This window comes from Schistocerca piceifrons, chromosome 2 (assembly GCF_021461385.2).
Source record: "Schistocerca piceifrons isolate TAMUIC-IGC-003096 chromosome 2, iqSchPice1.1, whole genome shotgun sequence".
NCBI classification, from domain to species: domain Eukaryota; kingdom Metazoa; phylum Arthropoda; class Insecta; order Orthoptera; family Acrididae; genus Schistocerca; species Schistocerca piceifrons.
The window spans coordinates 613306040-613321813 of NC_060139.1; the positions used below are offsets into that span (position 1 = coordinate 613306040).

The window sequence follows — 15774 nt, forward strand, 5'->3', positions numbered from 1 at the left end:
GATGATGTTTTATGTGTACCTCCAGATTTAAACATGTATTTTTACCACCATTTCGAGGGTAGATTGAAGTCACCACCAATCATAATTGTATGTGTCAGATTCGTGCTTGAAATTAGACTCAAGTTTTCTTTGAATCTTTCAGCAATTGAATCATGTTAGTTGTGAGTTGCCATCTACCCATAGTAACTCAAAGGAACTATCTACTTCAATTTTGCCACAAGATAAACTACTTCTAACAGCAACAAACATACCACCGCCAACTGTACTTAGCCTATCCTTCGCAAAGATTTTGGCTGAACTTATCAGTGCCTGTAATGATTTGAGAATCAGTGCTTCCTATTAGTGCTTGGAGCTCTGGTACTTTCTGAACACAGCTATGGCAATTTACAACTGTTATGCTGATGGTTCCTAGATCTATGTTCTTCCTCTGTTCAATCTGTACCCTTTGAGACTGAAGCCCTTTCTTTTTTTCCCCAAGACCCTATAACCTAGAAAACCACCCAGTCCATGCCACACAGCCTGTGCTACCCATGTACTTTTAATTTCAGTAGTGCTGGCTGTCCTCCTTCCAATAGCTGATCCATCATCAACAAACAATACTATAATGGTGCTTCTGTCTTCATTATAGTAGATAAGGGTGATCATCTGTCTTAATAAATTCTAATGACATCAGATAATTTGAGAATTTCTCATTCCAGTGCCTTGGAGTTTATTTGAGGCCATGTGAACTCTTTTTCAGCTTGCAAACTCTGTTTGTATCATTGTTGTATCCTTCAGTTTGGTTCATGTAGGTTTTCTCTTGCGGATCGCTCTATAGAAAAGCTGTCTTTATGTCAAAAGTTGTTACTTTCACTTCATTTATAGCCACAAGACTAAGAAGCACTCTAATTGATTCATAATGTGCTACAGGACTAAAGGTTTCTGAGTAGTCCAGTACTTCCTCTTGCTCAAACCCTCTTGCAACTAGTCTGGCTTTATAACATCTGTCTTGCTTTTTACACAATACCCAGCAACAGCTTAGAGGTGTTACATTCTTTGGAAGTTCTACAAGCCTCCCAGTTTTTAGTTTTATTAGGGATTTGTATCCATCAGATACTGCTTTGTACCAGTTTTTGTCTTTCAAGGCATTTGAAATAGAAATGCCTTCAACTTCACCCATCATGCCAAAGTTTGCATTCTTACTGTGCTGTGAAGCTATTTCATAGTCTGATGAAACCTTTCACAGCCTATCGGATTTGCAGTCATGTAGTTTTGGGGGTAAGACTCCGTTTTGTGTTATGTGATCAGATGACACACTGCATTGTTCAGAGACATCATACAGTGAGTCATCAGATATCTGGTTTTCTTCTGGATGCTAATACTCAGTTTCATTCTCATTTTCCCTTGTGAAAGTCTTTAATTCAGTAGCTTCTTTTTTATCTTCTATTCTTTTATCAAATATGACATTATCAGAGGCAACAACATTCTTTTCATCAGGTAGGTAGAGTCTATAGCCAAAGATGATTCCCTCCTTTTATTTCTTTCTTCATTCGTAATCTTAAATTGAAATGTACCAGTCGTTTCCAAAACTTCTCAAATTAGGAAGATTTATTTTTTATCCAAACCACAATTCAGTAGGACTTTTTTCTTTTATTACACTTCTTCCACTTTGATTTAACATGAAGACTGCATGATTTATCACTTTGGCCAACAGATTCTCATTCATTTTTTGTGCATGTGTTGCTGATTGTGCTGACTCGACAACTGTGCACATTTCTCTTTCAGTACTTCTATTTTGCTGAGGTGTGTACATGTTGGTTCTGATGTGAAAAATACTACTTTTATCTAAAATCTTTTTAGTGAGAGCATTCTTGATTTTGATCCTGTTGTCAGACACAAACATTTTACTTTATTCCTACACTGGTTTTCTACTGTTTTCATGGAAGTTCTAATTTGGCAGTAGCTTAACCATTTGTCTTCCGAAAATAAACAGTTTGGAAATGAGACAGATAATCTTTTAACAACAGAAAATACCTTACTCCTACTAATGACATGAGATTCACTTCGCACAAGTCAACATGATTTACATCCAGGGTATTTACTGCAGTCTTCATATTTGTTGGATAGATTTGTAATGTTGTTTGCTGTAGATATGATCAACACATACATACTCATTCTAGTCATCAGTATAATTAATGTCATTTCTTTTTAGAATGTCTCTAACATGTGACATTTTGATGAGCTTACTTTTCATGCCACATTTTAATTGAGACTGCTCTCAGACATTTGTTGGACTCTTCTGTATGAAACAGCATTTTGTTCAGCTGTCACTCATGTCTGCCTATTGCTACAGTTCCCAAATTGTCATTGGTTTTGAAAACAGAGATGTACGCAATTGCACTCAGAACATATTCCATATTTAAGACTTGAGTAACAGAAGATAAATTAAAATTTCTATTAGGTACTTCTAAAATGTTCTCCAGAACTATGTCACACAACTGTTCTCGATCAAAAGCCACTAATTCAATGTCTACCACTCCAGTTCATTCTAATTCAGTAGCATTGCCAATCAACACTTTCATACATTTATTTAATTCTTCATAATTTATTAATATAAATGTCACATGCTGCATGGCACCACAGTCTTGGTACCAAGTGTTTCCTTGATCAGATTGCAAATTTATGTCATTTACATTGGCAACAGGTAATTCAGAAGTGACCAGCGCATTTCACTTGAAACATTTTGAGTCTTTGCTATGGGAGTTTTGACTCGTCTCATTTGTGTTAATGTTACATTCGGACATTACCAGGCAAAATGACCCTTTTGTTTGCAGTTGTGTGAGTAGGTGTGTCTACAATATGCGAAATATGTGGTACATGGTTTATTTCTGAAGTGTTTTCTTCGCATGCCTGGTTTTGCCGCATGTGAGGCATTGAACTGTAGACTGTTCCTACTGACTTACTTTGAAAAAAAAAAAAAAAAAGTTTATTTTGTTTTGATATGAAAGCATTTGAGACATGTTTGACTATTCTGTCTCATTTAATCTAGCTTCTTCCAGATGCAGGTGTTCAAATAACATGTCGAGATTTTTGTTGGGTGCTGCTACATTATCCTATACAGTACGGAAGTGATGAAATTTTGGCAGTAACATTCCAGAAATTTACAACATAATTCAGCCCTTTTTTACAGTTTCACCTATTGCCACTAAATCTTCTGTGTATTCTTGAATCTGCACACAGTTATAAATAGCTGACTTACTAGCATTGTATTTGTAACTAAAGAAATTTCTCTGTAAACCTTCAATCATTAAATCTGATTTCTTGCCATATAGTGTTTCTAACTTTTTAAGCATTTGACTAACAGACTTGCTAAAAATTTGTGCATCATGATCTTTTACAATCCAAGACTTTTCATTGTGTTTAGTTTCTCCTCCTGTCGGCTTAACTTCCTGTCCGGTTACTACTGAATACAACATTTCTGACTTTGATGTTGCTCGATAACGATCCTCGGCAAAAGTTCAAATAGTAACTTAGTAGAATCTACTGATAACAGACAAATTTACTATCTGTGAATGTAAACCACATGACTGACTTTTCTGATTGTACTTTGACTGATTATCAACAGAATAACTTGGCCAACCCCTTTGTTCTCTGCAACTAACTTGTCAGCTGATGCTACTTTTGATTACATGCTTATATACAGTATGTCACTATGGGAATATTTATTTATAACATAATAGGGGATAATACATGTGTTATCTATTAATAAGCTCTCACATTGACTTAAGTGCTCATAAATGAGATGAACACAGAGCTCTGATATATAATACTTTGTATGCCTATAAATTTTACAAATATAAATAGTGTAAAATGCTCGCCAGCAGTCCAATTCACTGTGCAGCACCACAAATTCTGACAAAACATCACAATGCCTCCCATCCTATCCTACTGCCCATTACAATCATAGCATTATTTAGTAAGCTGTACGATGTCGACAGATGAAAAGACTATACCATATAAAGCTTATAAGTTGTATCCTTGGTGTGCACTATCTTTGATACGTGCACAGGCAGTATCTTTAGTAAATGTAGTTTCTCGCCAACTGACTTTGCTCCACATGTTGTCAGTGCACCTGAACTTGTATGTATGATAGATTATTAGAACAATGGTAACATCGACAGTTCAGTATATATTTAACAACGTAATACGATGTAATAAGTGTCGTACTCATCAGATCTTGTGGGACTCTCACGGTCAAAAGCCTGCATTTTGACGACGACATGTACTCATGTCTGATAGTTTAATGTTCTGACAGAATGAAAGTAATGTACATTTATCTCCAATTTTTATAATTGGGCTACTTTCTTAATGAAATGAAATGAAATGTTTGCTTGATTATGTATATACACCCTGTGCTTCACTTTTGTATTTTTGTGTTTAGGTAACTTTGCAGTGTTACATAAAAATGGCCATAAGTCCGAAATTGCAATAGTAACAAGAAATATTTTATACAGTCAACGGCGACTATGATGTCTTTCAAGAAATATTATATAACTGTGAATCCCAACCATGAGAAGTTAAACAGAAAGATATGTTATTAAAACTGGAATTATTTTGCGCATCAGTCAGTTACAATTGCACGTACACAGCAGGACTTTCAACTGAAATGGCAAATGATCTTGAAATCAGCTCGGAAACAGACATAAGATTGAAAATGTCCTCAAAATCGCTTTAAAACTCTCCTTGTACTTCTTTCAAGGTCACAATGAATTCTTCAAACCTTGCAGGGCCGCAGTTCATAGTCTAGTGGTTAATGTTGCTGCCTCTGGATCACGGACTCCCGGGTTCGATTCCTGGCCGGATTGGGGATTTTCTCTGCCAGGGTACTGGGTATTTGTGTTGCCCCCATCATTTCATCCTTATCATCATCATCATCATCATCATCATCATCATCACATTATCATCATTCATGACAGTGGCTACAGTGGATTGTGAAAAATATTGGACTGTGTAAACATAGGACTTTGTACAGGCACTGATGACCGCGCAGTTGAGCACCCCAAAAACCAAACATCTTCAATCCTTGCACTTTCCTTACACTGTTCTGAGTACTTCCAAGAAGGAGTGAGCAAAACTGAGTGATAGGCTTGGCCTTGGCCCGCCTGTGGCCTGCACATGTTCACACATGAAGTTTGGCACAATGTGGCCGGTCCTGATGTAGACCACCCATTTATTCATGCAATGATCTCTCAAAATGGTATATCGTTGGCGAAGAAACAATACCGCGTAAGTAGCAAAATAAGAATTTTACATGAGAGAGAAAAAACTGTCTAAAATGCCTAATACATTTCACCGTGGCACTAAATTTGCATCATAGCATCGCAAGGAAATATTGGATCAAATAAAAATGTGAAACAAAAAAAAATACACTTTAGAAAGCTTAATTAAGGCACATGCGCAGAATTTTTATCGGTATTTATGCCATGATCTGTTACTTACACGGTATTTGTTTGTCAGTCTCCCAGCATGACTTGACACATTTACATTGGTATTTGGTACTGAGAAAGCTGGTAAGAACACGTTTTGGAGCCTTAATCATTTTTTATCGTAAGATTTCATAGAAACATTTTAAATAAATATACTGTTTACGTAGTTCCAATAATGTCTGCACATTTCTTCAAGAAAAATCATAAACGTCACTCAAAGCAACAACAGAGAATTACACTGCACTGATACTCGTCACACAGTTACCTCCACGGTAATTTTCATTCATAAGGAATGTTGTCATAATAACTATGACAATCTTTAGGAAGAACAGATTTAAGCTGTTGTAAATTATCCCATTTGGATTTTTTGGTTTTTCAGTCTTTTCTTGTATAGTTTCGGGAAGCAAACATCTCCAAGAATTTTCCTGGGATGCCTCGGTAATTCTTGTCACACCTAGTTGAAAGGGCACTTGTAGTAAATAATACCATTTGGGCGGTACTGTAGCGCCCTCAGATCAGTAACTCTAGGCTCATTTTTTACAGCTCTTCCAGGCCTAATTGAGTCATACAGCTACAAACTTTTCTGTAGTTGACGAAAAAGGAATAATCTAGGTAATGGACTTTGTATGGCTGTGGCTTTTTTTCTCACTTCTTTAGATATCACCACGTATTGGCAAGGATGTGTAACTTCACGTCCTTTAAGCTTGCACTCAGTGGAATTGTGAACTGAATCACATTCCATCTGAGTATGGCCTTTTTCAGAAAACTTTTGTGTAATCAATACTCCATTATCAATTGCTAATCTTAAAAGAGCATTTGATAATATCACATTTCTGTTCTGATATGTGCAGCCGTCAGAATACAGAATGACTTGAATGGGATTTTCCTTAATCATTCTGGATAGGGTGTCCATGATGCATGTGGCAAAACATGATGCAACCAATTTACCTTGCGTTTCATCAAACCAGTAACATACTGCATCACGACTTTCTAAATTATACATTATAAAGTTATGAACAGCCAACTTTGTTTTATAATAAACTGCACTTGCACTTAAAAATGGAACTACTTTCACGGCCTGTAAATCTATGGTGTACACTGAGCAGAGCTTCTGCGGGGCTTCTTTCTTGTCAGTATCTTTTTGCATCCTTGTGTGCTTTTTCCATTCTGTGTGTTGCTTCCACACGTCTTCATTCAAGTTACCAAGCCTGTAACTACAACACAAGTCGCACTGGTCTTTCTTGGGGGAAAATAAGCTAATATTACCATCTTCTAAAATCAAGTTAAAGGTAGCCCGATTTAATGGTGAAACCTTCTCCGCATGACATTTTTTCATATAGAGTCCATACAGCTGTTGTTTGGATTGTAGAATAGGCTCAAGGTACAACTTCAAGGAGGATTTCCTGCAGTAATGCAATGGAAGTTTTGGAAGAGAGTCCAGGAATTCTTTCATGAAGGTTCTCTCATCTTTCTTCATCATCTGTTTGATTCGAGGTTGTGATGATTCTGTATCAGGACTCATCCCATGTGCGGAATTACCCAGCCAATATTGGACAGTCCATTCTTTAATCCCAAGAGTATTGAGAAACATATTTTTGCATACTTTGTTTCCCCAACTCATTTTTAAAATGATAAATGAGCGTCCCTTTCCTCCCGGATTCGCCATTGTTCTTCCCTGGACATTTGATTGGAATTACGTCCACAAGGTTGATACCATAAACCTTCCTCTGATCCCATGACATCATTTCCCAAAATGTGTTAAATACTGCCTGCCTATCATCACCAGAAAACTGATGACACTTCCTTTGAAAGCATTTCTGGCACATCTTCGTAGTACATGTTGGACCTAATTTTCGTGCCTCTCTTGGAGTATCTCGAATGATTTTACCAATTTGACTTCTTTTGTATCCAATATACTCCTGTCCATGCATTCTCAGAATTTTATTGGCATTTTTCTTCCAATCTTCAGAATGTTGTTTAGACTTCTTTTTCCTGTCACTGATTGTGTCACCATAAAATTCTTGGCCTTCACTGTCAGCATCATTATTGCTCCCATGATCTTCCAATAATTTATCCAGAGTGTTTGGCAAACGATGAGCACCACTGCATAGCAATGAATGTGAAGTACTGTCATCTCTAGTGGAAAATGTGACTGTGGTTTAATTTTGAGCATTGTTGAATACAGCCACTGAGGTTTCTAGATGGAAAAATAGTTATAAATTAATTTAAGCAGACAAAGATGAAGCTCAAATTCTTGTATTTATGAGAATGACAGCATCAGTAATACTATTAACAATAATCCCAAGAAAATTTACGTGCATCATTAGATGTTGCAGGAACAGTAACCGAGAACCCCATCTATGAAATTAATTCTTCTTTGGTAAATGTAACTCCAGCGTTACGACTTTTCTCACCTGTTGTTTGTTCTGCATTTACGGGAGATCCTACAAGAAAGTGGACAGTCTAGAAATCTTTGGCAGAAATGAATAAAGCACAGAACGAGTGAAGTGGGGGATTTCTGACTTATATCACAATAAGACACTTGTGGTGCTACTAACATTCAAAGTTGAATAATAAAACAATTTTCTTACCACTGTCAGCCACTCTCATGAATGATTCTCCACTTTCATAAGCTGATTTCAGCTGAGAAACACTTTCTTCTTGAGTAAAACGATTGTCATCTGTATCGCTGTCCATTATCACAAATGAAGCTACAAGCATGTAACCACTTTCGAGCACTATTAAATATGTAATAAGGCAACAACGATGTGCTGTGCTGCGTGCAGTTTTGTATTTACGCGGTATTGTTTACAGTATCCATAGATTGTAGATACGCAGTATTTAATTCTCTACAGTTCCACATTATTGCCATCTGTTTATTTGCTGTGTCACGTATGTGGTATTGTTTTAGATAATTTTTTCATGGTAAATAATTAAAAATTCAGCATTATGACATTAAGAGCAGATGCGCGTACGGTCAACGACACCATTTGACTGAAAAACGAAAAATCAGCAGTTTGTCAGCTACACGGTATTGTTTTTTCGTTGACGATATATACTATTACATGATGTTTCCTCAATTGGAAAGTCTTTTACAGACACAGCTGTTGTATACTTCTGGAATAATATGTGAAGGTTATTATAGAAAAACTCTTCATATTCATTTAAAAGCGTTCTCGTTATTCTAAAGATTTCAATTCCAGCATTACTCTAGACTGTAACAGTGACAAAATACAACAGAACTGCACTGATGTGGCAAAATGAAAATACATTTCAGATGCAGAAATTCAGAAATATGAGAAGTCAACATACTTATATCTGAAAACATGTATAGGGAATATCACACTCTACTACACTTGGTCATACTCTTCTGAAGTATTTATGCATGATGTGGAATCCTTAGCAGATAGTATTGATGAAAAACATCAAAAAAGTTCAAACAACAATAGCTTATTTTGTATTATTGCAAAATGGGGCAGAGTGTGTCATAGATAGGATACATGTGTTCATTGCAGTGAGATTTTTCATGAAATTTCAGTCACAAACAGTCTATTCTAAGTGAAAAAATTGTTGATTCCCACCTATATAGGGAAAAATGGCTATTATAATAAAATAAGAGAAATCGGAGCTTGCACAGAAAGATTTAGTTGTTCATTTTCTTCTGGTGCTGTAAGTGACAAGTTCTCAGTGGCTTTGAGCATGTTGGTGTCACTGGAAGAGGTGGTATAGAAATTCTGGTTCTGTGAGAGCTTTGGCAACATTATTGACATGTTTGGCTCTCTCCTGCTTTCCACTGTGTATGCGCCACCAACGATTGCATAGACTATGGAAAAACCAGAAAACAAGAAAACTGGTGTTTGAGTTATGGTGCTGTAGAAGTATGTTGAAAATTAGGGGTACTGATAAGATGAGGAATGGGGAAGTTCTCTGCAAAATTATTTCAGCTCATTATCATTGACGTACAAGACACTGAAGTGGTATTGAATTGAAAGACTTGCACTAGGCGGCCGAACAACCTCAGGTGGGGTCTCCTGGCCAGTAAAGCCAGAAAGGAGTATATGGAAAACACTGACAAGAAGAGAAAACATATTTTAAGGCATTAGAAAATAACTTCCCTGGTACTAGAGGGAGCTGTAGAGGGTAAAAACTGAAGGGTTACACAGAGATTAGAGAACATACAACAAATAATTGTGGGCTTAGGAAACATGGTGCTATTCTGAGACAAAGAGGATGTTACCTCCAAGTGTAACCAAAACCTTCACAATAAGCCCAAGTTCAATAGTACAGAAATTCCCCAATAATACTGTCAGCATTGGATTAGTCCTTAATCAGCCAACAATCAATTGGCAATATTACAGTTTCTTAAGTGAGTGCAGCTGATAAGATGTCCTGCAAAACATTACTAGGTGTGTTCTCTGATCTACCTAGGCAAGATTTTTCGGAATGGCAATATATGGTAACCAGCCACTAAAGAAACAGAAACTACTGCATACTATCTGTAAAACAAAACCAAGGGCTAGAGAAAGTGAAATATGAATGAAATCTATTTGTCCATCAGGCGGGCAATATGTGAAACCTTCAGTGACTACAGCAGTAGAGTATTATCAGAGGATCTCCCACAAAATCCAAAGAAATTCTGATCATGTGTAATGGCTGTTAGTGGGACCAAACTTAGTGTCCAGTCACTCATGGATGAGGCAGGAACTGAAATTGATGGCAGCAAAAAAAAGCAGAAACACTGAACTCAGTATTCAGATATTCCATTACAAATGAAAATCCAGGGGTATTTCCGAATTTAATTCTTGCACCACTGCAAAGATAAGTGATACATCTGTTAATGTTAGTGGTGAGAGAAACAGGTGATATTCCTAAAGTAAACAAAGCTCCAGGGCCTGATGGACTCTCTGTCAGATTCTGTACCAAATTTCAGTGGAGTTAGCCCCTCTTTTAAGTATAATCTACCAAAAATGCCTCAAATGTGAAACTGTGCCCAGTAGTTGGAAGAAAGCTGAGGTCACATCCACCTACAAGAAGGGTAGCAGAAGTGATCCACAGAACTACCATCCAATATCCTAGCAGTCCATTTGTTTTAGAATCATGGGACCTATTTTGAGGTCAAAATGTAATTTGGTATCTTGAACAGAATGACCTCTCCTCCTTAGTAACCAGCATGGGTTCTGAAAATGTCAATCATGTGTTGCCAGCTCACATTTTTTTCTATTTGACATCTTGAAAGCAGTCAGGTAGATGCAGTATTCCTCAATTTTTAAAAAGCATTTGACTCTGTACCACATCTACCCTTACTGTCAAAGATATGATCCTATGGAGTATCAAACGAAATTTGTGACTGGACTTCGAAATTTTTAGTAGGGAGGATGCGACATGTTACCTTGGAAGGAGAGTCACTAGCAGACATAGAAATAACTTTACATGTGCCCCAGGAAAGTGTGTTTTAATTTGGTTATTTTAGAACAATTTGTATTTGATTTATAGAAGCTTGTTGGCATATAATTTGAACATATGTTTATTGCAGCTTGGTCTAGACAAGATTTTTATTTTCTAATAACTGGTGTTTTCATGTAGGTGATGAAAAATTGCCAGAAATAGAGACTAATGATTTAGTTAAAGCATTTGAGAAGAACATCCCATTGTCCCTAAGAGATGTGAAGCTTCATCATGATACTTCTCTGTCTTGGGCTGATGTTGGTGGCCTTCTTAAAGTAAAGGAAATGTTAACTGAACTTTTCCGGTGGCCATCACAGGTATGTGTTTCCATATATTTACCCTATTTTATATTTATACTAACAATAACCATATACATTTGTCATAAAGTCTCAAAGTGAATGGAAGCTATAATCGAAAAGAAAAAGCCAGAAATTTGATATTAGACTGTTTGGGACTGAAACGAATTACTTGCTTCCTAATTGCTGAAACACGGCTAGTGGGTCAAGATGTGAAAAAGTACAAATGGTGGGTGGAAGGAAAAGTCATTCTAGACTCTAGATTATAAGAGACAAGATCAATTTGAGTAACAGTAACAGTTGTTAGAACACTGGAAGATGCGGATTGTAGTACTCAACAGGCTTATTCTATCAGAAGTTCGTGGATTGTTTAATATTTTGGGATACTCAGTAGCAAATGCATATAAACATTTATGATTGTATTCAAGCAGAATATGCAGGAGATTATGAGATGTTAGTTCTGCTGCTCGGAGGAGTATTGAATGTCTTGAGGGTTAATTTAACATAATTTTACTGTATATTTTCATTCATAATTGGTGTAAAACATATTTGTGCTTGTTATTGATCTGTAGCCATGACTATATAAATTACAATTACTAACACCTTTTGAAATAAAGCTTGTGCAGATAAATTTAAAATCTGTCATATATCATTCTGTAGAATAATGTAAATTTTACTAAGTGATGCATAGACGTGTGGAAAATCAATGTTATATGTGTTGAGAGTAAGCTATGAGTTAGAAAAGTGAAGAATGCCTATTATGTTACAACTTCCTGTGTCACAAAAAACCAAAATTCATTTGGATATATGGAGAAAGACCATTGTAATAAGTAGCTAGATAAGCTGTTTAGCACTGTAGAACTAGACTACAATGTTTACAAACATCAGTATAACAATCAAAAAAATTGAAAACTAGGAACTACAATTACTACTGTATTAGGAAGAGTAAGTTAGTGATATGTGGTGAAGAATGAGTAATTGAAGTATCAGAAAAGTTGACTGTAGAGTAAAGGGTAATAGAATTAATGCTTCTTGATGATATGTCTTTAGGACCGAGTGGGAAAAATTATTGGCCAAACTAGTTAATTCGCAGATAAACAAGAGAAAGATAAAAATTATGAAGATCAGTTGTTGCTGTTGTGGTGGTCCTCTGTCTGAAGACAGGTTTGATGCAGCTCCCCGTGCTACTTTATCCTATGGAAGCCTCTTCATCTCCGAGTAACTACTGCAACCTAAATCCTTCTGACTCTGCTTACTATATTCTTCTCTTGGTCTCGCTCTATGACTTTTACCTTCCTTGCTTCCCTCTAGTACCACATTGGTGATCCCTTGATGTCTCAGAATGTGTCCTATCAGCCTATCTACCTTCTTGTAGTCAAGTTGTGCCACAAATATCTTGCCTCCCCAATTCTGTTCAGTACCTCCTCATTAATTACATGATCTACCCATCTAATCTTCAGCATTCTTCTGGAGCATCACATTTCAAAAGGTTCTATCCTGTTTCTGTCTAAACTGTTTATCATCCACATTTCACTTCCATACATGGCAACATTCAATGCAAATGCTTTCAGAAAAGACCTCCTAACACTTAAACCTATATTTGATGTTAACAAATTTCTCTTCTTCAGAAACACTTTCCTTGCCATTGCCAGTCTACATTTTATATCCTCTCTACTTCGACCATCATTAGTTACTTTGCTGCCCAAATAGCAAAACTCCTTTACTACTTTAAGTGTCTCATTTCCTAATATAATTCCCTTAGTATCCCCTGATTTAATTTGACTACAATCCATTATCCTTGTTTTGCTTTTTTAGATGTTAATCTTATATCCTCCTTTCAAGACACTGCCCATTCCATTCAACTGCTCTTCCACGTCCATTGCTGTCTCTGACAGAATTATGATGTCATAGGCAAACCTCAAAGATTTTCTTTCCTCTCCCTGGGCTTTAATTCCTACACCAAATTTATCTTTTGAATTCTTCATTGCTTGTTGAATATACAGATTGAATAACATCAAGGATAGTGTAGAACCTAGTCCGCTCTGTTCTCAACCACTGCTTCCCTTCCATGACCCATGACTCTTATAATTGCCATCTGATTTCTGTAAAAAAATGTAAATAGCCTTTTTCTCCCTGTATTTTACTCCTGCCACCTTTAGAATGTGAAAGGGAGCATTCTAGTCAACATTGTCAAAAGCTTTGTTTAAACCAACAAATGCTATAAATGTATGTTTGCCTTTCCTTAACCTATCTTCTATGGGAAGTCGTAGGGTCTGTATTGTCTTGTGTATTCCAATATTTATCTGAAATCCAAACTGACTTTCCCCAAGCTCAGCTTCTACCAGTTTTTCCATCCTTTTGTAAAGAATTCGTGTTAGTATTTTGCAACTGTGACATATTAAACTGATAGTTCGGTAATTTTCACACCTGTCGGAACCTGCTGACTTTGAAATTCGACTTATTATATTCTTCTTGAAGTCTAGGGTATTTCTCCTGCCTCATACATCTTGCTCACCAGGTGGAAGAGTTTTATCATGACTGGCTCTCTCAGGGCTATCAGTAATTCTGTCGGAATCTTGTCTGCTCCTGGGGCCTTGTTTCAAATTAGGTCTTTCAGTGCTCTGTCAAATTCTTCATGCAATATTGTATGTATCTCCCATCTCATCTTTGCCTACATGCTCTACCATTTCCATAATATTGCCTTCAAGTATGTTTATCTTGTATAGACCCTCTTATACTTCTTCCACCTTTTTGCTTTCCCTTCTTTGCTTACGACTGGTTTTCCATCTGGGCTCTTGATATTCATACAGGTGGTTCTCTTTTCTCCAAAGGTCTCTTTAATTTTCCTGTAGGTGGCATCTACGCTTCCCCTAGTGACATATTTTTCTAAATATTTAGATTTGTCCTCTAGCCATTCCTACTTAGCCATTTTGCACTTCCTGTCAATCTCGTTTTTAGCTGTTTGTATTTCCTATTGCCTGCTTCATGGATGTCATTTTTGTATTTTGTCCTTTCATCAATTAAATTCAATATCTGTTCTATTTACCACAGATTTCTACTAGCTCTCATGTTTTTACCTACTTGAACATCTGCTGCCTTCAATATTTCATCTCTCAAACCTACCCTTTCTTCTTCTACAGTATTCTATTCCTCTGAAGAGCAGTAGCTGTAAGAATCTGATTTGGCTAAATGCAGAAATTTGGGAAACTATTACCAAATTGTCAGTGAAGACATCAAAATTACTTTAGTAGCAATGAAAATGTCTGTGACCAATAGTTTTAGGAGAAGACTGAGGAAATCGGCATGGATCCAGCAATGATGTGCAGTGGATTTGTAGAATTTGAAACACTGTCACAGAATAAAACAGTAAAAATAAAATAAAACTAATGTACTGTTATATCAAAATGATATCTGAAATTTGTTGCTATTTCTTACATACATAAAATCATCACCACCACAATTATCTGGAAAATCCATTCAAAATATTTAGAATACAGTAACGGGTAACAGAAGAAAAACTGATTTTAATTAACAAATGCATACTGCGTAATATTTGTCAGGATGTTGAACAATGTTGATAGAAATGAAGACTTTCAAGTAATAGAAAGTATAATTATCTAAATAACTTAAATATTTGAAAGTGCTGGCAGGTCGATAGAAACACAAACAAACACATACATACACACAAAATTCCAGCTTTCGCAACTAATGGTTGCTTCGTCAGGAAAGACGAAGCAACCATTGGTTGCAAAAGCTAGAATTTTGTGTGTATGTATGTGTTTGTTTGTGTTTCTATCGACCTGCCAGCACTTTCGTATGGTAAGTCACATCATCTTTGTTTTTAAATGTATTTTTCCACGTGGAATGTTTCCCTATTATATTCATTACTTAAATATTCAGTTTTTATAATCCTCTCATTATACTTTCAAGGCAAAAGCAAACTTTGTAACTCTATTCTGCAAAGGTATGTTTAATATATTTTGGTTTATGATGTAAAACACTCAAAGGTTTTAATTGTTTCAGTATCCAGAATTGTTTGAGCAGTCTCCTTTACGTCACCAAAGTGGTGTCCTGCTGTATGGATCTCCAGGAACTGGGAAAACACTTCTGGCTGGTGCCATGGCCCAAGAGTGTGGACTGAAATTTATTAGCATTAAGGTGAAGTTTATTATAAGAACTGCTATCCTCTACAAATATACTTACCTATCTTGAATTTCACTTTATGGTGATGTGCCTTCATAAATATTTTGTGATGTATACGGTACAGAATTTGTTTGATAAAAACAGTATAATGAAAATCAAAGTATGTTTCAAGCTGCAGCTTAATATCTCTCCAGGTATTTGTCGCCCCACATAGCTTAATTGCTATTTCTTTTCCCCCTGTGTCAAAAAAATGTGGTTCTCAATAATCAAAGCAAAAGAAATTGCTGTGCTTTGGTGGGCTGTTAGGGACTTTTAACAATTTTTATATCACTATAGTACATAATGTGGGTCATCTTGGGCAGATGTCAGTTAAAAAGGTACACCACATGCTTTGTGTCAGAACATTTACATAGCGGTAACAATTT

At 36.3% G+C, this 15774-nt stretch overlaps 1 protein-coding gene across 1 annotated transcript in view; it reads left to right on the forward strand.

Moving 5' to 3' along the window:
• The window catches only part of LOC124776403 (peroxisome biogenesis factor 1), a 388232-nt gene that overhangs the window by 151843 nt on the left and 220615 nt on the right, over positions 1–15774 (forward strand). The window contains 2 exon segments of the mRNA XM_047251383.1: positions 11049–11227; positions 15230–15364. Coding sequence (XP_047107339.1) covers positions 11049–11227; positions 15230–15364 — 314 coding nt within the window.